This window comes from Protopterus annectens, chromosome 2.part1 (genome assembly GCF_019279795.1).
Source record: "Protopterus annectens isolate FY-2018-M chromosome 2.part1, PAN1.0, whole genome shotgun sequence".
NCBI lineage: Eukaryota > Metazoa > Chordata > Ceratodontiformes > Protopteridae > Protopterus > Protopterus annectens.
Genome location: NC_056729.1, coordinates 1,654,153,346 through 1,654,181,168, shown reverse-complemented (window position 1 = coordinate 1,654,181,168; position 27,823 = coordinate 1,654,153,346). Strand labels below are relative to the sequence as shown.

Genomic DNA, 27,823 nt, shown 5'->3' with positions numbered 1-27,823 from the left:
CCAATTTAGAGTTGTGCAAAAACAATTTTGCAGTCAAAAATTACAAGAAATTGACGTGATTACTGAATGCCATGAAAGACAAACAGTGGCATTATTAGGAGTAGTTTGTTAAAACTGCATGGTTTGCAGTAGATAATGTGAAAGGAAGTAGTGGCTTGATGTTTGGTCACAGAACCTCCTTTGTGATTTATTTGGGTTTACAACAAGCAGTCATCATGTTCTTGGAGACAGATCTGTTTGGTTATTGGTTCTGACGTTGGTTATGCTTTGCATGTAACAGCAGTAGGCTATGCAACATCACTGTAGTTTATTTTTTTCCCATTTCCATCCATATATTTACTCTCTGAGGAACATCTGAACGTCAAATGCAAACGCTGCCTTTCACTTTCAATTTTTCTTATAGTTTTGTCTTTGTAGTTGTTACTGGTGAAAGCAGTGCTGTTTCTCTTCAGATAGTTTAACTGAGGACAGTAAATACGGTGTTGAACCAGAGTTAAACAACTTGTCAGGAGAGACAGAAAGTCTTTATTTTCTTACACTTCCTGAAAGATGAACTGGAAAATAAGATAGTATTGTGACGGTGTTATAGGAACATAAAAATAAAAAGTGTCTTTCAGAGCAGAAGGTGCTTACCAGTGAGGGAAAAAGACTTTAAACTGTCAGGATATAAATAAAGCTAGGTTAGCCTTTTTGAAATGCAATGCTAGTAAAAGAATAGGTATGCTTGAACCTGAGGTTTTAGAATTAAGAATGAAAGGTTTGTTTAAGACTGTATTGAAAGACCTACATAAACTCTAGCATTAAGGTAATATAGACAGAAATGACGTAGCAAATCTGGAGTTTGCAAATGGTTATGGTTGTCTAGGTGTGTGTGTGTGTGTGTGTGTGTGTGTGTGTGTGTGTGTGTGTGTGTGTATATATATATATATATATATATATATATATATATATATATATATATGGGAGCGCTACAGAATCCTGAAAGCCCAAATCCCCTGCACCCCCCATGTGGGGGGTTGTGCCCCTCACACCCCCTGCTACTAAAATATATCAACTCTGAGATTATATATGTATATTTTATATATGTATATATATATATATATATGGTTCTACCTGACATAGCCGAAACCACACAACACCGACAACCACATCACCGACACCACATATTCGACAGTCCATAAACACGAAACCACACATAACCGACAACGAAATAACCGACGGTACACAAACACGAAACCCCATACACTGCACACACCACAATAACAATTATTAAAAACAAAACACATCCCCATTCCACAAACCACACACACAACACAAGCACACCAAAATCCTTACAAGCCCACACTAAACCTTACCTAACCCTAAGGTCCGTCACTATCGCACACTTACCTACACGCTCCCTAACCGTAACTCACTTAACCCGCAGCTATGGCTCCCTAACCCTAACACACTTAACCCACCCCTATCGCCCACTAACCCTAACTCACTTAACCCACCCCTATCGCTCCCTAACCCTAACTCACTTAACCCACCCCTATCGCTCCCTAACCCTAACTCACTTAACCCACCCCTATCCCCACAGACCGTCAATCTCCACACTTACCTGCCTCGCACCCTAACGTCCGTCACTACCGCATACTCACACAGCCTTTCCCCATGTCGGCATCCTCGGCGTTGGTGTTGTCATCCGTCGTGTCGGTCTTCTGCATTGTCGATGTTCTGCAACCCGCGATTCGCGTCGGTCTTCTTCGTTTTCGATCTTCTGGAGCTCCGAATTCCGCTGTCGGTCTTCTGCGCTGTCGACGAAGTCAGGTAGAACCATATATATATTTATGTATGCGTGTGTATATATAAATATATATATATATATATATATATATATATATAATATGTACGTATATATATATATATATATATATATATATATATATATATATATATATATATTTATATATATATATATATCTATGAGTCTACTTCTGTATACTGAAAAGCCACAATACCGAATTCCAGAAGATCGAGATGAGAAGGTCAAAACTCACAATCATGAATTGAGTAAGTATTCCCAGGGCAAGTGAATACTTGCACAAAACAACAGTAAATCACAGCGCACCAGCTAAAACCCATCTAGGTGCAGGGTTATGCCCCCCACACCCCCCAATGTGGGGGGCCATGCCCCCCCAACTATATGTTCCAACTCTATGATCGCACTATAGTTGAGAAAGGGCATAATTCCCCCTGTGGACAAGTGTTTACTTGCCATGGGAATACTTACGCAATTCACAATTTTGAGTTTCGTCCATCTCATCTCAATCTTCCAGTCTTCGGTATTATGGCTTTTCAGGATATAGAAGTAGACCCATATATATATATATATATATATATATATATATATATATATATATATATATACACACACACACATATCTGTGTGTGTATGCATGTATGGGTATGTGTATGTTTGTGCATATGTGCATACATGCAGTCTCACATATGTATGTAGCCATTTTCCTGTCCTCTTTAGTGGATTTGGCTGTGGAAAAGATAGAAAAGATTTCTAGATTTTAGCCAAGAGCCCTCTGAAAGGCCTTTGTTTGTCCTCTTCATTGGGAGTTCATGTACCCCCTGTGTTCTTTTGATTACTCTGTTAACAGTGGTTTGAGCAGCACTTTTAGTGTATGTTTGCAGTAATTGATATTGATGTAGGCCTCTTCCTCTCAAGTTCATCTACTGCAGGCTACCCTACCTTCAGCAACAGGAGACTGTTCAGATCTCTTGTTGTTTTGCCTCCTTTAGCATTGCCTACTAAAATCTCAGACATTGAGTTCATTTTCCTGGTTACTGACCAGAACTGGTTTGGGGAGGCTGGATTCTGTATGCCAAGATTTAGAAGGTAATCACTCATGACAAATTGTTCTTCAGTGTGATCCTAAGTAACTTGTTTTAAAGTTTTTATTCCCCTCCCCCATTGTGGTCTTTCCTAATACCTCAGAATTGACCCAGTTGTTTGGGATTTGAGAACTTATGTGGACATTGACCTAACTTTTGCCCAACATTTGTCTGTTATTGTAAGAAAGTCCTTCTGTACTGCACAGTTTGTAAACAAAGGGATTGTGTCTAGATCTAGGGATGTCATTGTCCCCCTTTAATCTGCACTCATTAGGCCAGTCATTGAATATAATGCCCCCTTTGGCATGTATCTATCCTGACACATGCAACAACTGGAATGCCAAAGAAATACCTTCCTAAAGGATACAAGGCCTAAACAACATGTCTGCATCGACTGACTCAAACCCTTGCCGCTGTACTCATTATCCTACAGACTGCTAAAAGGTGACCTGTGTCTGGCATACAAGGCATCCTCCGACGCATTACTGATGTATTTACTGCACATCAGCAAGTCAAATGGCATCAGAAATACTCAGTCTTAGGATCTAAACCTCTTCTGCAACAACAACAACAGAATGCTTTTGAAGGATAAGTATATCTCACACAGAATACCACTGCCCTGGAACAGACTCCCTATCCACATAAAACAAAGTTCATCCTTGTCAATATTCAAGTGCAACATAGATCTGTAGATGGGAAACAGAAGATTTACCCCACAACTGCCCGCTGTACTAATAATGGACAGAGGTAACTCCAAAATGCTTTATCCCATGCATAAGTCCCCTAAAATTACCTATGGTATGACCCCATTTTTTCCTATTTGGGGTAATATATAATTATTGACCATAGGATGGATAAGGCCAATCTATAACCAAATGGGATATGTTATTTTGAGCACAAAAAGAAAAAAAACTGTATAGGCTTAAAATGTCTTGCTATGGCAGCTAGCCTAGTATCTCTTTCCATATATATATAGATATATTTATAATGTGTGTATATATATATATATATATATATATATATATATATATATATATATATACACACACACACACACACACACACACACACACACACACACACACACACACACATATATATATATATATATATATATATATATATATACACACACAGATGTGTGTGTCTGTATGGGAATATATGCTGTCGCACATATACAAGACAGGATATTATGTTGCCGTTTGCTGACACTGGGTGTTGTCAAGTTAAAAGTATCTTGACTAGTTAATTTTCATCTCACACATATTGGAATCTGAACTGTCCACACATTAAGAGGTTGTCAGTAAGTACAAAGCAGTTACTACACTGCCTGAAAACTCCAACTAGCAGACTGCCAGGGGAAGGGGTTTTAAGCAAAAAACAAGTCCTCAGTGAGGGGAGAAATACTGATTTTATTGCAGGTTTTGCTGCAGGAATTAAACAAGAGTAGCTAGGAAATAGAAACAGTAGTGAGTCACCAGTTTGCTACTACCTGGTTACTACTAGTACTGCTTTCACTGTGGCTTCATGTTGCTGTTCTCCATTCATGAGGTGAAGCCTGTTTCAAGGCTACATTTAAATAGCATTTCCAGAAGGCCTGATAGGTCATGTTTCATGCTATCTAGAAGGCATACTGGGGTATTTTCTGGGCCCATTGATGGAGTTTTCTTGGCTTTAGAGGGAGCATTGAGGACCTCTTCCCTAGTGATAGTTGGGGGAGTTATACTTGACGGTAGTTCCTCTACAAGACTAGGAATTAATATCACCAATTAACATCGCCCTACTTCTTCTCTAGTCATTAGCAAAATAGCGTTAATCTTAAGCTGGTTCCTAAGAAGAGGCTTGCAGGGTCTCCACTGGTTCCTAATTATATCCCAGATTTTACAGGTTTTTAAACTTAAGCTTGAAAAGGGGGTGGTAATGTTGTAATTATTGCAGTGTACACCTAGTCTGTGGGAAGATAGGAAAGAGGTATCAGAAGTTTATCATTCTAACTGAAGGACCTTTGTAATATGTTCTTGTGTTACTCACCAGTATGAGTAAATGTGATAAGACAGACATGAGCTTCTAAAGTCAAATTTACATAAGACAGGCAACTCAAGACCTATCTGGTTTTAATGCTCAAACGTCTGGGTTAGAAAAATCCTTAGATGGTTAAATAACGGCTTTATCTTGCATGTCATACAGATCACAGCTTGTCCTGTTCTGCTCACCTTAAATAAAAATCCTACTTCTCATCTCCTCCCATAATGCATATCATTAATCCATTTGCTGTCAGAGAATGCAACTCAAATATTTGTTAACTGTTCTTAATCAAGAACCTTTTAAATCACCAAGAAAAAACACATTTAAAGTTAAACAATAAATTTAAAGTAAAGCAAACTGCAATTAAACAAGAGCAAAAGACAATAAATAGTGTAAGTATAGGTTCAAAGATTAGTACTAAGCTAACTGCCCTTGCAAGCCATTTTAAGCTTAGCCAATTATCCCTTGTGAGACTCAAACCCTGCACCTTGTGTTTGTAAGGCAAACACCTTAACCATTATGCCACCCTCCCAACCCTGGGAAGAAACTATGCCACCCTCCCAACCCTGGGAAGAAACCCTTATAGAAACTATAAATCAAGAAATCAAAAATGGTTAAAGAGCAGATTTATTTGGCATATACTACACGTTTGTAGGTAGTCATACAATAAGCACTTGAGTATTTGTGAGATACACAAAGTGGTTTGTTTGTCTCATTTATAGATTCATACGTAGGTACTAGGCTATTGCCCCAGGGCCTATTTTAAGCCTAGTTCGCCACCCAAGAAAATTATTTACCTGTGCCCCTGTCGAGCAGAGCCACAGAAGTGATCCCCAGGGTGAATTTCCTATCTTCCATCCAATCATCAAGATTTTTCTTGTAGAGTGCTAATGAGGAGATTTGTTTAATATAGATAGGTAGTTTATTACAGATTATGGGAAGTCTCTGGGACAGGAATCTATCCCTCCAGCATGTTCTGTTTATTGTGGTGACAAGGTTTAGGTCCCTAGAGCATGTAGCTCAGAGGGATTGGGATTTCTTTAAGTGGAGCATGTCCAACAGCTCTGGGTTTGACATAGCTTTGTATGTTAGGCAGAGACCGCCTCTGAGTAGGCAATATGCGAAGGAGTCAAGCTGGAGTTTTTGGAGACGGTCTGCGTAGGGCATCTGTTTGAAGCCAGTAATCCTCTTTGTGAGGTATTTCTGCGACCTTTCCAGTTGTTGTAGATGTCTTGTGAGGAACATACCAAAAGGGGCATTGTACTCTATAATGGGTCTAATGAGTGATGAGTAGAGGGGAACAATGACCTTTTTTTTTCCTGGATAACAAACCTTTTGTGATGAGGTGTGCCACGTAGAAGGATTTCCTGACTACTGTGGCGATGTGATTATCAAAGGAGAAACTACTGTCCACTTGTGTCCCAAGGTCTTTTATCACACTTTAGGTGTTAAGTAGACTTACACCTATGTGGTAGTTCATGTGTACAGAGTTTTTACCAAAAGGGATGACAATGCACTTTTTGGCATTGAGCTTTAGGCCATAACTTTAACACCAGGCATCTGTCTCAGTGAGATCCTTTTGTAGGATGTCCACATTGTTAGGAGTTTCGATTATGGCTCCTAGTTTGCAGTCATCTGTGAACTTCATTAGCCAAAGACCTTCTGTGTTATCCTGTCCTTCAGAGAAGTAGATAGGCTCCAGGACTGAACCCTGCGGTACTCCATTTGTCACTGGTCTGAAGTCGGATTTGGAGTCTGCTACTTTCACAGAGTGGGTTCTTTCAGTGAGCTAGTTGGCAACCCATCTTGTGACATAGGGATTTCTACGTAGTTTAGTGAGTTTATCTATAATTCCAGAGTGAGGGGATGGTGTCGAAAGCCTTGGCAAGATCTAGATAGGCTGTGTGAACCACCTTACCCGCATCTATGGCTTTGATGACTGCTTCAGAGAAGTCTATCAGTTTATGAGACAAGATCTGTTCTTTACAAACCCGAACTGGGGGGGGTCTAGAGTTTGGAGATTACCAATGTCTTTGTTTATAAGTTCCATGATGATATGTTCCATGGCCTTGCAGACCAGGCTCATCAGGCTAATGGGGTGGTAGTTCCCGGGATTCATGGTGGATCGACCTTTGTGGAGTGGGATAACCATCGCTGTGCGCCATTCAGTGGGCACAAAGTCTGAGGTGAGGCTATGATTGAACATGGTACTTAGGTGAGGTGCCAGTTCGTTCTGTAGTTTACAAACGTCAACATGCCACTTGTTAGGCAGCAGAAAAACACACAGAGCAGTCTACTGGAAATGAAACTGGAATGTGATTTTTTTTTTTGTAATATGTACATGTCTGGATCTGATGAGTTAGATGCAAAGTTGTGATGCTGACAACTGTGCTCACACTTTAGGGGGCTAATAAAACAATATTCAAGTTTGCCAGGAACACTTATGTATTTGTATGAGTTTTGTTAACAACCTTGATAGAGCACTGACATTGGTGAACTGTTTACGGATTTACAAATAGTAATAATCAGTGGTGCAAGAGGCAACACGCTCACCTTTGGTGCAAAAGGCTGTGGGTTCCATTTCTGCACCAGGTATATGGACTGCTGACATGACAGTGCAGCATAAGGGGGTGGGGTGCTGCACTCCTTAATGTATCAGCCTTCTGATGAGGTAGTAAACTGAGGTCCCATCTTCTTGAGTTGGTGGTAGCTCAGGTGGATGTAAAAGATCCCATGGCATATATCAAAAAGAATAGGGGAAGTTCCCTGATGCCATGGCCAAATTTCCTCTAGTAGTATAAATATCACCTCAGGCCTCCTCTGAAAAGAGGCAACTAGCCCAGTGGGACTAACCTGCCCAACGTATGTAAAAACAAAAATTAGAATTATGTGGTCTTATACAAAGAAGTAATTACAACAAATTCTTAGGATCATAAAAACTAACAGAATTACCTTCACATGTAGACAGCGTAACCTTTGTCAGTGCAATAATGTATGCACAAGTGGTTTCTCTGTGGACAGGAAACAAATCTGGCTGCAGCTGAGGTCTGCCATACAGTGACTCTTAGCTGAGGTAAAGCTGTTAAGACCAACAATATTCCTTACCAGCAGTGTAAACAGAGACAAAAGGGAGGGCATTTATTTTCTACAGTGTACTTGGAAACAGGATATCTTTTTCCATGGAAACCAAAACAGATGTGTTTAGGCTGATAACCTAGGTTTTAAATCTATTCTGCCTTTGCCGTAACACACATCTGAGTGAATGTTAGCCATGCCACTAATTAAACAAGTATTGCTAAACAGAGACTGCCACCACAACTAAATTTTTTTTCTTACATGCAAAGCTTAAATTCTTCATATTGCATCTTTGTAGAGGTGAGCAGATTGGTGCAAGGTACTCTACCTGCCGTTATGAATCAAAGCATTATTTCAAACTTCTCATAGGTTCATAGATTCATAGATTAGTACTAGGCTAATTGCCTTTATGGGCCATTTTACACCTAACCAATTATCCCCTGTGAGAATCAAACCCCGTACCTTGTGTTTGTAAGGCAAACACCTTAACCATTATGCCAGCTTCCCACCCTTCATTTCTTCATTTGCATCTCATTACTGTCTAATTTGGTTAAACTACTCCCTTTACATTCTTAATGCTAGTATTTGCATACACTGCTTAATACAGGGGGTAGAACATCTACTCAGTTTTAGCTTCTCCATCACCAACAATTTGCTTGTGTCCTTACAAAATGCTGCTATGCTGTACGTTGTGCAGTTTGTTCTCTTTAAATAAAGTGTTAGCATTACATCGGTGCATTATTTTGTTTTGTTTACCAGGAGAATCTTCCAATGATCTTTGTGTTTCACTGTTGTAGTCATTACATTTGGGTTATCTGCTTGCAGGTAGCCCTCAGCCGGCCTGATTATCAAAGTCTTGGGTCCTGTGTTAGTTGCTGTCTCTTCCTCCATGACGTCAGGTAGTCAGGGATATAAAGCATGCAGCCAACGCCATTACACCAGTCTTTCTTGCCGTGTGGTGCCCGAAGCAAAAGCAGTTCGCAAGTGCCGGTCGGCCGACTCCTGAAATTTTCGTTTTCGAGTTTCAGAACCGAAGTCTTCAAAAAAGCTAAGTAGCCCGTTGGGTATTCTTTTACTTGCTCTAAACCGATGTCAGTAAAAGTTAACAATTGTATTACTTGTAGAAAGCAAATACCTCATAAAGATTTTCATCCGTACTGCATTCCTGGCTTAGGACCAGACCACGGCGTCCCTCGCTGTCGGTTTTGTGCCTTTTTCAGTCCTTGTACTATTCGTTGTCGGTTCATTTTCGCTTCTAACTATTTTGGTACTTAGTTTAATTATCCAGAAATGGCTTCAGTAAGCCATCCAACTACCGACATTCCGAAAAAATGTTGCGATAAAGACAGAGACAGATTGCATAGGTCCAAAGCTGCCGACGACACTTCCGTTAAGCTAGTCGCCAGTTCACCGGTACTCAGTGAGGCACTTTCGCAGCCCCTGATACCCGCTATTTCAGATTCGCAGGCCTCTACTGAGACCCATTTGGAGTCCAGTATGCCGTGAGATGCTTCTTCGACTATGGAAACTGCAGGTGTCCCTACCTTGGATGGGTCCGGAGCCACTGTGCAGGCACCAGCTTCTGAGGGTGTATTCAGGCCTACTGACTTGCATATCAAACTGACGCCATCTTCTTCTTCAAGGCCTAAAACTCGATCCATGCCTAGAAAACTGATGTCGAAACCGCATGGTCAGGCCCATCTGCCTAAAAAACAAATGATAAGAATGGCCGAATACCTTATTACTCTAATTAGGGGAAGCCACCTTTCTCCCTCAAAGAGACCTAGAACTGGTTTTCCTTCTGATTCTTCTGATCAGGATTCTGAAATTTCTGTTTCTTCTGCTGACCAGGATTTGCCCTTATCTACCTATGAGGATTCTGATGCAGAGGACTCCATTCCCTCTGCTTCCCCTTCAGTTGATTTCTCTTTTGGTGAAACTTTGCACACTCTTAGGGAGCATTTCCGCTGGGAAAGCCAGGATTACTCTGATTCCAAAAAGAGGCTTAGGGAATTCTTACTCCTGCCTCAACACAGACCTTTAGCTATCCCTCCTGTACTGGACATTGTAGAAGATGCCTTCTTGGAATCTAGCCTGGCCCCAGACACCTTACCTCCAGCTCCCAGGAAACCTGACAGGTATTAGAGAGTACCTGACTCTCACAAGTTCCTCTTTAAGAATCCTACTGCGGACCCAGAGACCATTTCACAGGGACCCAAAGGCATTAAGGCTACTACTGCCAAAAAACATACCCCCTCTGATAGAGATTCCAGGGCCCTGGACAGATGGGGTAAGAAGGTATACACTTCTGCTACTTTGGCCATTAGGGCCTTAAACTGCCAGTTTCATATGTTAAAGTACCATCAGCATATTACTGGATTACTTAACAGAAATTGATTTTGATTCCTGACTGTGCTGAAAATAAAGAATTACAGGATTTAATGCATTCTGCTGAACAAGTTAGTAAACATATTTTGCAATGTGGTTTCAACTCCTTAGAGGCATCTTGTAGGGCTGCTGTTACTGGGTCTGTTCTTAGAAGGCATGCTTGGCTTAAGGAGCAAACCTTGCCAGATCATGTTAAAGTCAAATTACTGGATGCTCCCTTAAAACAAGACCGCCTGTTTGGCAACAAAGCAGAAGAAGTACTTAAAAAGATGGAGGGAAAAGCTAAATCTATGCAAACTGTTAAAGATTTCCTGCAAGTACAGCCTCCCAGATTTAGTAGGCATTTGCCTTCTAAGAATTGGTCCTTTCCTGTCTCTGCCAGGCCTTCTCAGTCCAAATCCAGGAACAACAGACCACCTAGGCCACAGTCTCAAGGTACTCACAGGTCTAAGCAGTGGGGGGCTCCCACCTCCAAAGCTGGAAGTAGTAAGACACCCCCCTTTGGTAAACTGTCACAATGACTTAACTTTAAACCTTCCAAGCCCTGCTCAACTGAATGCACCTTTAGGGGGAAAGATCGCCCTGCATGCAAAAAACTGGGAACTCATTACCCAGGAAAAATGGGTTTTAAATATAGTTTCCCGAGGATACAGATTCCACTTCCACACCTTACCAACCCCAAAAGGTTGGCCAGACCTAACCCCAAATCAAGTGGGCAGAGGCTCAACAGCAGGTTCTCTCTCTTCTAAGCATCAAGGCTGTTCAGCCTGTCCCAGAAGAAGAATGGGGACAATGTTTTTATTCAAGACTTTTCCTGGTACCCAGAAAAGACAACTCCTGGTGCCCTATCCTGGACCTGTCTATTCTAAACACCTTTTTGGTAATTCCAAAATTCAGAATGCTGACTCTTCATCAGCTGCTTCCTATGCTAGGCAAAAATGCCTGGTGGGCAACACTGGATTTAAAGGAAGCCTACCTGCACATCCCAATAAGGGAATCTTGCAGAAGATACCTACGCTTCAAAGCAGGCTACATGCACTATCAGTTCTCTGCACTGCCCTTTGGCTTATCTACTGCGCCCAGAGTACTCACAAAATGCCTAGCTCCAGTCATTGCATTCTGCAGGCAAAGAAAAATTCAAATTTACCCATACCTGGACGATTGTCTAATTCAGGCAGAAAGCCAGGACATACTATTAAATCACCTGGCATTTGTAAAGAAACTGCTAACCTCACTGGGGTACACCATAAACGAAAATAAATCTCATCTAGTACCCTGCCAACAAATTGTATTCCTGGGAGCAAGCTTGAGCACAACTTCCCAGATGACCTACCTCATGCCAGAGAAACAAATTTATCTGGCAGTCTACTTCAAATTACTGGCCACAAAGACCCACCTAACTGCAAGGAAAATACTGCAAGCTCTGGGGTTCATGGGCTTTTGCATCCTACTAATTCCATATGCAAGACTGCATATGAGGAAACTACAATGGTATCTAAAAAGCCTATGGTGTCAATATTCTCAGGACCTGGAATTAATGATTCCTATCATCCCTTGTATAAAGACAGAGTTCCTTTGGTGGGCAGAGGCCTGCTACCACAAAAAGGGACTGCCATTCACTCTACACCCTGACACCCAACCTTTAACAACAGACACATCAGACTATGCATGGGGGGCTCACTTGGCAGGGCAGTGCATTCAGGGCAAATGGAATCCGAGTCAAATGCACCTGCATATCAATCAAAAAGAAATGTTAGCTGTACAGAATTCTCTGACAGGCTTCAAGGACCACATTCTTCCAGGACAATTATTGGTAAAGACAGACAACACCACTGTTATGTGGTACATAAACAAGCAGGGGGAACCCACTCATACCCTCTCTGCAGACTAGCCATGGCTCTGTGGAACACAGCCTTGATCTACCAAGTACACCTACAAGCTCAATTCCCGCCAGGCAAGCTAAATTCACTGACAGATGACCTAAGCAGAAATCTCATGGACCCACACGAGTGGAAAGTGGAACCAAGGATATTCAACATGTTGAGAAACAAATGGGTGAGCACAGAAATAGACCTGTTTGCCTCCCCTCAGAACTACCAATTGGGCAAATTCTGCACAAGGACTCCCCACAGACAAGCTTGGAAAGTGGATGCCCTGTCCTTCACCTGGGAGAACCTCTCAGTTTATGCCTTTCCCCCTCTGCCTCTCCTCTCCAAAGTTTTACTAAAGATCAAACAAGACAAACCAAGGACAATACTCATTGCACCAGACTGGCCATCCTAACTCTGGTACCCCCCCTCTTGCGCAGTGTGCCACTGTGGAACCATGGCACCTGCCTCAGACCCCTTCCCTGCTGTCACAGCAGGAGGGCCAGATTCTGCACCCCCAGCTTCAAACCATGAACCTTGCAGCCTGGCTAATTACCTGAGCTCTCCATTACCATCCCTCAGTAAGCAAGTGCTGGATGTCATTTTGGAGGCAAAGAGGCCTAGTACTAGAAAATCCTATGCTGAAAAGTGGAAAAGATTCTGTTCCTGGAGCCAAACTCAGGGGATGGGCACAACAGTGCCCAGCTTACTGCAGCTTCTTCACGACGTAACAGAGATGCTTCACAAGGGCCTTTCCTTCTCTTTTATTAAAATTCATGCCTCTGCCATTTCAACACATTATAATACGGAACAACCCCTCTTCTCTCACCCCCTGCTGAAGCAATTCCTCAGAGGGGCCAAAAATTTAAGGCCACCCAGGAGAACCCCTACTCCAGCCTGGGACCTTAATTTTGTATTGGAAAAGTTCAGTCTACCTCCCTTTGAGCCAGCTCCAACTGCAGAGTTGAAATTCCTTTCTTGGAAAACTGCCTTCCTTCTAGCCATCACTTCAGCAAGAAGAGTGTCTGAATTACAGGCTCTCATGGCAGTGGAGCCCTTCATAATCTTCCATGCAGACAGGGCGTCCCTCAGGACCAATCCTTCCTTTATGCCCAAGGTGGTATCCAGTGTGGCCCTTAATCAGTCCAGTCATTTGCCAACCTTCTTTTCTAATCCACAGAACAAAGGAGAAAGAATACTGCACTCCTTAGATGTGCACAGACAACTTAGATTTTACTTGGACAGGACTAAGCCTCCCAGAAAAACTGAACAGCTACTTGTTGCCTTTGCTGCAGGGACAGAGGGGAAGGCTATTTCAAAGCAAACCATTTCTAAATGGATAGGCCATTACATTCATTTCTGCTATAAGCACCATGGAAAACCTACCCCACAGGGTATAAGATCACATTCCACTAGAGCTGCATCTACTTCAACAGCCTTTCTTAGATGGGTCCCTACCAGGGACATCCTAGAAGCTGCTACCTGGAGTTCTGTTCATACCACTTGCCTATTTTTATTTATTTATTTTATTTATTTTACATTTGTTGACCGGGCTAGTCCAGCTGGATGTATGTCCATTTTCAGTGGAGGCCTGGGGAGAAAAGCTCCAATGGTTATTACAAGTTTAAACAAAAACATAAAAGGATAGAAAGATAAAAGGATGAAAACAAAGATGAAAAAATTATTTACAAAATTGAGTTAGTAGATTGTATACAAAATTGAATTAGTACATGTAAAACACATATAAGAGGAAATAGCAATTACAAGATAAGATTAATAATCAAATAAGTAAATACTTGCAATACACAAATGATAAAACATAGCGTGAATAACAAATTGACAAACAAATGTGATAGAAATTTTTTTTTTTTTTTTTTTTTGTACAGAATATATGAGATTAAAGAGGGGAACAATCAGGATACAGGAAAAAGAGAAGGAAGAAATTATGGTAGTGGAAAGGAAGAAGGAAGGGTCAATCAGGGTTGGTACAAGAACAAAGCCAGTATTTATTAAGATGCATTTCCAGTTGTTTTTTAAATAGTGGAAGAGTGGACAAGGATGAGATATTGGAACGAAGTTTGTTCCACATTTTTCCAATAGAGTTGGAAAAAAGGCAGTCACCTGCAGAGTTATTGGGTTTGGTAATATTAATCAGCAGTTTGTTTGAAGAACGTAGGTGTTTCAGGTTATTATAAGGAGTAATGAGGTTAGAGAGTATTGGTGTTTTGGATGGTTGATGTAGAATTTTGTGAGCTATTAAGAGCTGTTGATAAATGAGCTTGTTAAGAAATTCAAGCCAACCTAACTGTTTTAGGTTCAGACAGTGATGAGTTCTAAAAAGGGATCCTGTAGCAAATCGAGCAATATTATGGTAAGATGTAGCAAGTTTGTTAAGGTTATTTGTAGAAAGATTAGTGTAAACAGGGGAAGCATATAGAAGGGTAGAGATAAGGTGAGATCTAGCTAAGGTGGTCCTAGCTTCAGGTGTAAGGAAGGGTTTGATTCTATAAAGGGATCCAATCTTTTTGTTAACTGCTTTTATTGTGTTGTTGATATGAGAATCAAAGTTAAGATTGTTGTCAATAGTTATACCTAGTAGCTTTGTAGTAGAATCAGGAGAAATAAAAGTGTTATCAGTGGCAGTGATAGAGAAATTTAGAGGGGAAGATTTATGGGTAGGTGAAAACAGTAATAATTTGGTTTTCTTGGGGTTGAGGAGTAGGCAACGGTCAGAGAACCACTGTTCAACAGAGTTAAAAGCTTTTTGGGTAAGAGACTGGAGTTCAGTTTGAGAGGAAGCAGTGCAGATTATAGTGGAATCATCTGCATATTGTATGCAGGTAGTGTTAGGAATAGCTGAATGGAGGTCGTTAATAAAGATAGAAAATAGAAGGGGACCCAGGATAGACCCTTGAGGTACTCCTAAAGAGATAGGAAGGAGATTAGATAGTGAATTTTTCCAACATACTGCTTGCTGATGGTTTTCTAGGTAAGATGTGAACCATGTTAAGGAAGAGGGATGAAGTGCGAGAGATTGTAGTATATGCAGAAGAAGTTTGTGATTAACCATGTCAAAAGCTTTTGATAGGTCTATGAAGAGAGAAGATGATAGATTATTGTTGTTGCGGCAATAGTTGATGGAGTTGATAAAGGAAAGTAATGCAGTGGTGGTGCTGTGGGACGGTCTAAATCCATGTTGACAGTTTGCAAGTAGGTTGTTATGGAGAAGGTGGTTAAGTAGTTGTTTATGGATACATTTTTCCATGATTTTAGCTATGGGTGATAGAAGTGCGATAGGACGGAAGTTTGAAAAGTCATTAGAATTGCCCCCTTTATGTAGGGGAATGATGTGAGATATCTTCCATATGGAAGGGAAAATTCCTTCCTTTATAGATCTATTTATTAGGATAGAAATAGGATAGGCAGTGGCTTTGGCTCCTATTTGCAAGAATTCTGCAGGAAGCTTGTCAGCAGAGGGGGTGGTGGGTTTAAGTTTTTGGAGTAGAGATAAGATAAAGGAGGTAGATACAGGTTGTAAGTGAAGGGGAGGAAGAGTATCTAAAGTGGGTGAGAGTAGTTTAGTAGTGTCTGGAGATAGGTGATTTGCATGAGTTTGGATAGTGTTGGTGAAGAAAGAGTTAGTCGTTGGCTGTTTTTGTAGGATTGTCTGGGTCAGAGTCCTGAGGGTTAGGTGTGATTGACTGACCTGGGGATAGAAGATTATTAATACTAGTCCAGAATTTTTTAGGATCTTTTTTGGTGGATTGTTGTAATTGCAAGTAATAGTTCTTTTTATCTGTCAGGATAGCTTTTTTTGTGTTGTTTCTAAGCTCTCTAAAGTTTTGATGGTCAGTTTGATTCTTAGTAGACCGCCATTTGACCCAAGATTTATTTCTGAGAATGATCTTTTGCTTAGTATCCTTGGTAAGCCAGGAAGCTGTTTTTGCTTTGGTTCTAATGTTCCGACTTGGGGCATGATGATCTAGGATAGATAGGAATGTAGAATTGAAGTATTCTATTGCTTCATTAAGTGGGAGATGTTTAAGTGGGGCCCAATTACATTGTCTAAGTTCAGCTTGAAACTGTTCAGAGTTAAATTGTTTTTTAGAACGTAGTGTTTTGTATGTTGTAGATAATGCTAGGTTTGTTTTTTGTCTAATGATATAAGTTAGTGAGTGGTCACTTAGATCATCTGGAAGGGTGCCTGATTGGTAGGTTTGTTGGGGAGTATTAGTAAGAATCCAGTCTAAGGTGGTTTCATTATTGTTGGTTTTATTAGTTCTGGTGGGACTATTAATGAGTTGTTTAAAGCCATAAAGGTTAATATGTGAGGTGGGGTAGTACTGTTACAGGGATACCAATCTATGTTAAAGTCGCCTAAGACTATTGTTTCTTGAGGGAGGTTGGTAGAGAGTAAGTTGAGGATGTGTTCGAGAGTGTTAATATTATTTCCTGGAGGGAGATATACACAAATTATATTTATGGATTTAGTAGTATTGATTTGAAGTTTGGAGCTGATTATTTCAGTATTATTGTCTAGGGTACAAATCAGTTTTATAGTACTAATTTGGAGTTTTGTTTTGTAGAGAATTGCAACTCCTCCTCCCTTTCTGGCTGTGCGATCAAGTCTAATGATGTTATAACCAGGAGGGGTAATTTCATTGTCTTTGATAGAAGGCTTTAGCCATGTTTCAGTTAAGCATAAAATATCAAATTGATGGACTTCTAGGAGGGCATGGAGTTGACTAATTTTGTTACAAACACTTCGTATATTAAGATGGGCAATAGAGAGAGAGAGTTGGTGGGTATAGAAGATGAGAGAGAAGTAGTTTTGTCTTGTATTTTGTGTATATTGGTTTTATTGTGCTGTGGGCCTGGATTAGGATGAATATCTCCATCTAGCAGAAAGTGGAGGATTGTGAAGTATTTTGGTTTGCTCTAAATCCAGAGCTGGTTTTGCCACTGCAGTCTTGCAGGGCCTAATAGCTGGTCCTAATGTTCTCTAGTTTCCTCCTCCCTTCCTTAGTTTTGGGAATCTACCCAAATGTAATGACTGCAACAGTGAAACACGAAGAACATAGTACAGTTATGTACACTTACCGTAAATGTAGATGTTCGAGTGTATTCACTATTGCAGTCCTGGTTACCCTCCCTCCAGCCTCCGTACTTCTTTCTATTTGCTATACCTCTCTTCTTGTTTACTGTTTTTAAGCTTTCTGGTGTATTTGCTTATAGTTGGAGGTGTAATCGTGTATATAATTGCTTCCCATTATGGGGGCACCTGACATTTGGGGCAAGAAAAACTGATTTAATGGCATCGGCTGCATGCTAATTACCTGACGTCATGGAAGAAGAGACAGCAACTGATGCAGAACCCAAGACTTTGATAATCAGGCCGGCTGAGGGCTACCTGCAAGCAGATAACCCAAATGTAACAACTGCAACAGTGAATACACTCGAACATCTACATTTATGGTAAGTGTATACAACTGTACTTTTCCTAATATTTTGTCTTTTCCCCTATACCAGCCATAAGATAAATGCAGCTTGCCTGAAAAGATATTTTGATAATGTGAGCTAATTAGCATTCCTAAAGGTATCAGTATATGACTTTGTTTATACATACACTTTCAGTTCTATTATTCTGCATTCAAATTTATACATATTTTGCATTCTGTTAATTTTATTTTTAAGATTTGGTCAATTAATCATATGTTTGTAGCTTTCAACCTCTTAGCACAAAAAATCTGAGCAAAGCCACAAATAATGGGGAGGACAAAGCCCCCAAAATAGGGACAAATGTTAAATATTGCTGTTAAAACTTAAGTTGCCAGAATAAAAGGTCTTCTGTTACCACGCATTTTCTGAAGAATATGATGTCAGAAATTCGAATGTCTGTTATTATTTAGTGAATTCAGTCGCCTGTGATTTGCAGCAAAATTCCAGAAAACCACAAATTTTATGAGGAACAGACCAAAAATATGAAGCAAAAATCTGTGCATTCTGTGAAAATCTGGACAGTTAAGAGGTATGCAATATGGCTTATGGTCATATGTGGAGGTTAATGTAACTGTCTGTATGCCATGTTTTTAGGATGAAGTATACTGTTCTGTAGAAACATTACTGGGGCATAGAAAAACCTGGGTGGACCCTATGCAGGAAGTGACTGAAGGTCGAACCTTGTACCTTGGGGTTATAAAGTAGAAAATAATGTGCTGGTGTCAAAGTATGTAACCCTGCTCTTAAATTGCACTGTGGAAGAACATTGAAATGGATGAAAATAATACATTTTCTGAATCTGTATTTTTAAGTGGAGGTGACAGCAAAGTACAAAGCTGTCAAAGGTATAACCTGCTGGTGTGGTTGTTACTCTTATTAAACTTGGAGTAATGCCCACATTGCATTTAGTTTGTGTAGTTATGGTGACATGCTATGTGTTTTTTGGTTTGATACAACCAGTTTTCTGATTCCACCCCCTCCTCAAAATGTGAATCAACCATGGAACTAGTGTAAACTGAGGAGTACATGTAATGCAGACAGCACACTGTAATAGCTTCTGTGAAATCCCTCCTCTGGGCCAGTAATCAAGGAGCCTCAGTCCTCACCACTAACACTGATGAGAGGTGTTCGCTTGGAACAAAGATATATACACACACTATTTCTAGATGCAGCTCTCTGCCCCAAGCACAGTTTCCCTTAAGAGCACACAGAGAGCAGACACCTGTCCTGGAGCTGGATTTCCCTCTCTGTCTCTGTCTCTGTCTCTCTCTCTCCAGGCCCAAAGTAAGATTCCCCGTTGACACAGCTAAGGAGTTAAGTCCTTAGCCAGGTGTTCCAAGCCAAGTCCTCCACCACCCTCTCTGTGAAATCAGTTCTCTCAGTATCCCTGTCCAAAGTAGTTGACACATGCACTCTCTTTGAGCTTTGGATTTCACAAACACACACACACACATCTGAAAAAGGCTGTCACAGCTTTACTAGCTCAATCACCTTTGCCCAGGCTATACGGTAGATACATTGCCACCAGAACACCCACAAAGCTAGTTACTCAAAGGGTCTTACCAGGGTACCCAATTATACTGAGTGAAAGTAATACTAATACCAATGGTAATTTTGAGCAAACGGCAATGCTTTCAGGAGCAGCCACAGTGTCACCAAGTTAATATAAGTGATCTCAAAGGTTAAACTATTCTCTAAAAGACCAGCCACAGTGAAAAGTTTAAATATATTTAATATTAAATAATAAAAGGACATGAAAATACTAAATATCTGTTTACAATAAACACCACAATATAAATCACAGGAAATATTAAAAATAACACAGATGGAAGGGTTCACGCAGATAAAGAAAAACAATACTTAACTAATCTCATTATATTTTCCTGACTGATCTAAAGAATTACTGTCCTCTAGTTGACTTACAAGAACAAGGCAAGGTGACGTAGGTGAGTGGTCTTTCTTTGTCAGGTTTCACAAACAGACTGCTGAGAGCTAAGTGACATACCTCACTAATATCTAAATAGCATTTCAGTGCTGGCTAAAGGATGACATCACATCTGGTCATCTGACTCTGGTTCCCACACTACGCCCTTTACTAGAAACTAAACCAGAATCTAGGACATATGTGTTATAATACATACACATAGAGCTTTGCTAGGATGTGTTACAACATCTGGAAGCTATACAACAATTCTAACACTTCCGCACTTCCTACAGAGCTGCTAAGCCAGGCTACTCACAGATATTTCAGAATTGTGAGATACAATCTTTATGGCCTAAGCCAGTTAATGTAATTTCAGACTATTTTTCACAGTTAGGTGGACTGAGAGTAACTTCTTCTCTTCCAGTGTCCTCTGTTACAATTTATTCATTTCAACAGTTACAATACAGCCTGACATGCAGGTATATTTCTGTTCTGTCCAGCAGGACCCACTGTTGGTACATTTTTAATACAAGCAGCTTTGCAAATACATTTTCAACACAGGCACCTGTACAAATCAGTTTGATATATAAATGACATATAATTCTTTACAAAACTCCAGCTGGCTATGCTGGTATATGCAACTCATCCACTGCCTTGCATCTCCTGGCTTAGCTGGCAGTACCTCACAACATCCCAGCTTCATTCTTTTCATTTGTTGGCAGTAATGTCATAAAAGTCGATACAAATGTTTTGGCTATGGTGCTAATCAAACATTGCTCTGCTGTGGAATATGCAAATTTATTTAATTGTGTAAGTCAAAGCTCCACAGCTGTAATTGTTTTATTATTTTTAGTTTAACAGACGGGTACATTTTTTTCTGGTATAATGTATTAAGTGCTTATATCTGATGTTGTTTGTTCAGAGAGATATTGGGTTTATGAAAAATCACTGGGGATACCATGACAGATCCCTCCAGATGGCTTGCAGCCTTCATTCAGACAGCTTACATTGATTACCTGAGCAGTCCAAGACATTTGTGATTTTGTGTAGCTGAGAATGTTTTACATCACAGTTGCTTTAATAAGCTCAGCAAACATGGTGGGAATGCATCCCCTACTCATAATTATAAAAAAATAATGATTGTAAAAAGACGTGAATGCTGTAAGGTAAAATGGATAAATGTAGAGAGTGTTAATGAATATTAGCATTTTACAGTTACTGTACACTTTGCATCTTATGTTTTATTCATAGCACTAGCAAGACTCTTGATTAAAAGGTCAGTTCTAAGTGTGTCAGAAAAGCCTTCCAGCTGTGCACCATGTGTGACCCTGCCATGTTATTACCAAGTTAACGGCATTAGGTTAATTATTGAAATAGCAAACACAAAACTACCTTTCTTCACTGTTGCAAAAAGCATGTGACCTCATACTGGTTACTTTTCTCTTTTAAGTGGCCAGCATTGTGTATGTTTTCTTTCTTTTTTGTTTGAGAACATTAGTAGTATCAAAATGAAAATCGCTGAAATAGGAATGAGAAATGACATGCAAGGGGGGGAGAAGGTGGTCAAAAAGGAATGGTTAGAGCATCTGGAAAAAGGTGGGTAACTACTTAGGTGTTGATAGAGGTAGTGATAGGAGTTTTTATTTATTTTAATGTTTGTTGACTGGTTAAGTGAAGTGGTTGAGAGATCCTTTTCAGAAGCTCCAGCTGTAATAGCATTTCTTGTAGGATATACAGTCAAATGATTATACGTACGAGATAAAATACAGTCACGTAATGTGCACCAGCAAAATATAGTCCGTACATTATAGATACAGATATTACATTAGAAAATACTTTCATAGATTTACATAAGTGTAGGGTTTCACTGACATAAATGGAGATAAATGTATTCACCATATGTACTATAAACATGTATTTGGCAGTATTATTTTACAGTTATTTGTGATGAGGAGTTTGATTGAATGGAATTAGTGAATCCTCTCTTATTTGGATGAGTGGAAGAATTGATCCTGTTAACCACAATTGAACCTTTTGGATGAGTGGAAGAATGAGAGGTTTGAAAAGGCATTATCACAGAAAGGGTTGTTGTACATCCAAGGGCGGATATTAAAAAAATGCTTCATCAGAAATAAAGTGGTGAATACTTTGCCCAATCTATGATGATTATGCTGTAGAAAGTATGGGAAATGCTCCAGTTTACTGAGTGATAAAGTGGAAAATAAACCTGGAGATGGGACAGTGTCTCTGTTGTTATTGCAGGTACAGTAGATACTTATTCTAAATGGGTCAAGTGTTTCTTGTTAGCTGGTGCATTGTAAGTATCTGTTGTTGGCGCACTTTTATGTTCATTATTGATTTTGCCCATTTGCCTTTGCTTAGGTTTGTGGTTCTGATGGCAACACATACAACAATGAGTGTGAATTGAAGAAAGCCCGCTGTGAGAAACAACAAGACATCATAGCTGTTAGCCAGAAAGCTTGCCAAGGTAAGTCTCTAACCAGACAGGTAAGTGCTACTCTGGTATCTTTAGTGCATTTTTGATGTCATATTTATTACAGAACAAATAAGTGTTTGACATACACCAAATTATTTTAAGGTGTACAAAACATATAGAACAGAGCATTCTGTTTACCTGTCTGTTAGGTGTTTATGGCATCTGAGCAGATTGTCATATACTGAGTGATTTTTGTTGCAGCTATGTTTTATTCTAAACACTTATTTGGCCCTATTAACTATAGGCCCATTTGTTCCTCCCAATGTCTGATGTCCTAAGACATTGGAGGGGTTGGGGGGGGCAGAGTGGCAAGTGCCAGGGATTATGCCTGGCAGTCGTGGGGGGGGGGGGTTAAGAAACTTTTTTTACATGTGCCTAGCATCACTCCACATTGCTTAAAAGTGTGGTACAGTGGGAAGTGTGCTAAACCAAGTATGAATGCATGCTTCTGAACAAGTATGATTTTCAGCTATGGATGGCACAGCATATATTGTTATCACCTCACAGCAAGAGGTTCTCTGGTTTGATTCTCAGCTGGGGTGTTTTCTGCGCAGAGTTTGCATGTCTCCCTGTGTTTGTGTGGATTTCCTCCAGGTTTTCTGGTTTCCTGCCACATAACAAAGACATGCAATAGGTGGATTGGACACAATAAATTGGCCATAGGTATGAGTGTGTATGCAAGTGTGTGGTGTGGAAGAACTACTGTGGCAGTGCTAGCCACCTGATGATATAAACGTTGGCTCTAGATGATTGTCATTGTTTAAGTGATATCCTGACCCCATATGTAGAAATGGGAAAAAGGGGTTGTAGATGGATGGATGGACTCTTTGGTGGACTCTTAAGTCTTTGAGTCTCCAGTTGCAAGAACTGTAATACTGAATATTCCCCACTTGGAGGAGCTCTTGCTTCACATCTGTACCACCAGCTAAACATCCTGCACCCTTACGATGAGTGAGCTGGTCATTCTATCACTCCCATCTTTCTCATGCAGCTCCCACACCTGTGCTCCTACCCGATCCTAAACTACACCGTCAGAGCCAAAACTTCTGTACTGCAGAGCCAGTTTGCTTTTCATTTCTCTCTGCATATGTGTACTTGTTTCATTGTTATTATTTTGTTGAAAAAGTAATGCTCTCAAAAGTCTGAAATATTTGTTTCTTTCTTCACAGCAGTTACACCAAGCCCAACATTGCTTGCCCCAACAAAACACTGCAGTCAGACTGTTTATGGTTGTTGTCTTGACAATGTAACTGCTGCACTTGGAGTGGGCCTTGCAGGATGCCCAAGTAAGTTATGTCATGGCATAGTATATCTGATGTGTTGAAACTCTTTTAAAGTGATAACACTCTTTTCCATGTTTTAACATAAGGAATAACTTACGGCTACTTGATCTTAACAGAATTATTTGTTCAAGCTGATTGCTGTCTGTTTTCCCTATATGTCTTAAATTATCACAAATATTGCATTATATGGGTCTGACAATTACTGGCTAGTAGTACCCAAAGTAGAAAAGGTATAACCCTTTTTCCTAAAATCTAGCTGCTATTTGATATTTTTAGCAGGTACCAGTTTTGAACCTCTTGCAGCATCTACTTAAATAACCGCTGGGTCGGCATCAAGATTCTTAGAAAGATACTTAAACTTTTCCTGTGCTGTCTAAATTCTGACTTCCTTCATATGGTGGCTGTTAGTTGGTGTCAGAAAGGCATTATCAAATGCATCTTGAAAAGCTTGAAAGGATGGAGGGATGGTAGGAGGTTGGAGGTCCTTAATACACAGTCATACTCTGTCCTTTTTGACCATTGGCTAGCTCCTAATAAAACATGAACAAATGCGAGTGACACTTGGTAAGGGATATTTTAGAAAACTTAAATTAATTCTGAAAACAGCATTGACATCTAGGAACAAAACTCAAGCTATGAACCAATTAGCTCTTCCTGTCCTAACTTCCAGTTTTGGAGTGATTGACTGGCCCCTAAAGGTGTTCGATAGATTAGATAGGAAAACAAGAAGGACACTGCATGCTCATCAAATGATTTATAAAAATCATTGCATACCAAGATTATATATTTCCAGATCTGAAGACGGTGTGGGCTTCCTTGAAACTGATTACACGTATAGATCTGCAATCGTGGGACTGCACACATATCTACCTATATCACAAGACCCAAATGCAGTGAATGTTTTGAAACACGAGGAGAATAAATCTAAGGTGACTTCCCTGCTTTGTCTAGCAGAAGCATACCTGCATCAAGTGGGAATGGAAATCGAACCATTAATAGATAAAAGTCAAGCAGCAACTGAATATGACAAAAACAAAAGAAAGAATACAAGGTGACGGATCAGAAGAGAAGGCAGGAAATGTGGGAAGTGGGAAATGCATAAATACAGCTGCAAGTATAGAAAGCTCCTGGAAGAACCTCATGTTGATTAGGATCGAATGCAGGAATTGTTAAGGAGTGGCGAATTCAAACCAAAAGATGAAAGGTTAATATTGGTGGCCCAAGATAGTGGGCTGCGTACACTTTGGTTTACAAAGTCCATTGAACATGTGAGAGAAACAGACAAATGTAGGTTTTGTAAAACAGAATTGGAAACAGTCACACGCCTTGTTGCTGATTGTGACATACTAATGGCAGAAGGACTGTATACTGAAAGGCATAATAATGTGGCAAGACTGTTGCACTAGGAATTGTGCAAACATTATTGAAGTGGCTGAAAAACACTTTAAACTTGAGCCACAAAGCATCATATAAAATGATGAAGTCTACATCACATGGGGTCACCCATTATCAACAGTTCAAAAGGTAGATGCAAGAAAACCAGATATAGTGATCCATGAAAAGAACACAAAAGTAACTTTGATCACTGAAATTGCTACACCCAGTGACTACAGTGTCTTGCGTACAGAGAGACTTAAAAGTCATAAAATATCAGGATTTGCTGGCAGAAACAAGAGTAATGTGGAAGAAAGACACCCAGACTGTCCCAATAGTAGTAGGAGTAATGGGGTCTTATAAAAAATAATTTAAAACAGTGTAAGAAACTTCTCTGTGTGGAAGATTTTCAGTCCATATATCTCTAGTTAATCACTTTATATTAATCATATCAGACAAAAGTAGTAGAAGTAGCGAACTTAAACTCGTCAAGTCAAAAAAAAAAAAAAAAAAAATATATATATATATATATATATATATATATATATATATATATATATATATATATAAAATTGTACAGAATTGCTAAGTATTCGGAAATAATCCAAGCAAGGCAGGCAGTCTGTTTCCAGTCGAAAATCCTTTATTAAGTACGCAAACGATCCAAGTAAAACAAAAATAGAGTAATAGTTTCCTCACAAGCTTTCTAAATATATATATATATACTTTTTATCAGGCAAGGCTGTGGTTTATTGTGCTGTAAAACAAAGTGTTATTGTTACAGATGTTAAATTCACATCCCTTCCCCCATCAGTGTGACATTCGATATTCGTGACATTCGAGCTGGTCCTGCCCTACTTAGTAGCTGTCATAATAATATAATCCTTAAGTACTTTAAATAAAATTTATAATGATGTGGTACCTCTTATTTAACCAGATTATTAAGTAAATTATTAAGTTTGTGATTTTTTCCAAGACAATATACTACATGGCTGGAAATATATCAACCTTAGTCCATTTGGCAATCAAAAAATGTATATAAAAATATACATATACGCTTTGCATGTTAAAAATCAATTGTAAAAATAATATTCTATTTTCATAACCTATTGTTAACAGAGATCGCTTTCGTCCTTCTAGACTTCAGGTCTGTGTACAAGAACCCAAAAAACTATCTATAAAAATATATATAATTGTATAATTAGTATTGTTATTACACATCATTTTGAATAAAGTGGAAAAAAAGAGAACCAGAAAGAAAAAATGATAAGAAAACATGTGTGATGATGGAAACAAAATATACACTTAAATTACAACTGATTTAAAATGGTATTTAAAACCAACTGGTAGAATAAAATTTATTTATTTTATTTATTTATTTATTATTTTGTTGACCGGGAAAGTCCGACTAGGTTCCACAGATCCTGTTTTCAGCGGAGGCCCGGGGAGAAACACTCCAGAAGCATGTCTTTAGAATGTGGGAGGAAACCGGAGTACCCGGAGGAAACCCACGCGAATGCAGGGAGAACATGCAAACTCCACACAGAAGGCACCCCAGCCGAGAATCGAACTGGAGAACCTCTTGCTGTGAGGCGACAGCATTAACCGCTGCACCACTTTAGTCATGTAAATAATTTAGCAATTTTCTAAGCTCCAGTGCACTTTTAATTGAACAGTAGTAGTTTAGTCCAGGCTTCCTAAAAGAGTTCAGCTTTAATTGCCACATGAGTTCATGTTTCTCCAGAATATTCGGGATGTCTCCTTCAAGATCACCCATGTCTATGCAATCCGGGATCTGGAACTTAAAAACTGTGTGTCTTTTATGAAGAGACAAAAGAATTTACAGTCGTATTTAGATATGTTACCAGCACATGTAACTGTACGAATTGCAGAGGGAGTTATCACTGGGCACATTGTGGGTGCTGTGAAGAGCACTTCTGGCTAATGTCAAAGATTGAAACAATATTAATTTCATGAACTTTAATCATACTTTGACTTAGGAATGGGGTCCCTTCCTGATATGGTATTAGAAACCCAAAAGATTTGGAGAAATTAAAAAAAGTGAAAAATCATTTAAAGTGCTCCTGTATGTGAGTTAGGGTATCTCTGAACCAGGTGTTCTCTGCTGGAAAACTAAGAAACCTCTCATTTGTATCATAATCTGATGAGAGTGAATTTGGCTAGATTATCTGAGATGTAGATTTTTATGATTACCACTGTCTGTGGTGGACAGCTGACCAGGGAAAGGCTGCTTTTGACTGGTGATACTGCATGTGATGTGAGATGTAGGGTGGGCATGACAGAGCATAGACCCACTTAACCATATACTGAAACATATTTTTCTGCAGAATATCAGTAATTAGAAATGGATGGGATTAGGGAAGGCATCAGTGGTTTGGGCATCTATAAGTTAGGATCTGACCTGCGGAAAGTATGGGGAGGTCACAGTCTTTGTTATCTTCCCAGAGAACAATGTTAATTGGGGAGTTAGAAAAAAAACAAGATGCTGCAGCCAGGACAGATAGGGCTGCTCCCTGCCAAGGTATGCAGCATCAGACCCTCACAAAACTGATGGGGTTGCAATGTACTGACACTGCCTATGTGCAGAATCCTTAACAGCAACCTGTTTTTGTTTTTCCTATCTTTTTATGACACATTTTTCCCCTTTGTTAGAACCAGTGTGAATTTTCTCAAAAAGATACCATTACGTTAAAGGAACTGTTGGCAAATGGTGTTGTATGTGACTTTATGTTTATGTCTGTGGGCCAGGTTTTGATTTCTAGCAGTGCAGATATCATTCAAAACTATTTTGTTTTGTTTTGTTTTTTTTGTTTTTTTTTTTTTTGGGGGGGGGGGGGCAGTGTCATGTCCAAGTACTGCTGTAAGCTGTAATAGAAATGAAACTAAGAAACTGGAATTTTCGTAAGTAAACATCCATCATCATCATCATTATTGTGAATCCCCTTTTTCGCATTTTCACCAGTGATTTTGGGTGTCATGT

The 27,823-nt window shown here is 39.7% G+C and overlaps 1 protein-coding gene across 9 annotated transcripts in view; it reads left to right on the top strand.

Moving 5' to 3' along the window:
- The window catches only part of AGRN (agrin), a 3,161,231-nt gene that overhangs the window by 2,609,844 nt on the left and 523,564 nt on the right, over positions 1-27,823 (top strand). For 8 of the 9 annotated variants that reach the window (XM_044063089.1, XM_044063083.1, XM_044063086.1 and 5 more), the window contains 2 exons: positions 22,051-22,156; positions 23,335-23,451. In XM_044063089.1, coding sequence (XP_043919024.1) covers positions 22,051-22,156; positions 23,335-23,451 — 223 coding nt within the window. The remainder of the gene's footprint in view (positions 1-22,050; positions 22,157-23,334; positions 23,452-27,823) is intronic. The other variant, XM_044063082.1, reaches the window with a different exon arrangement.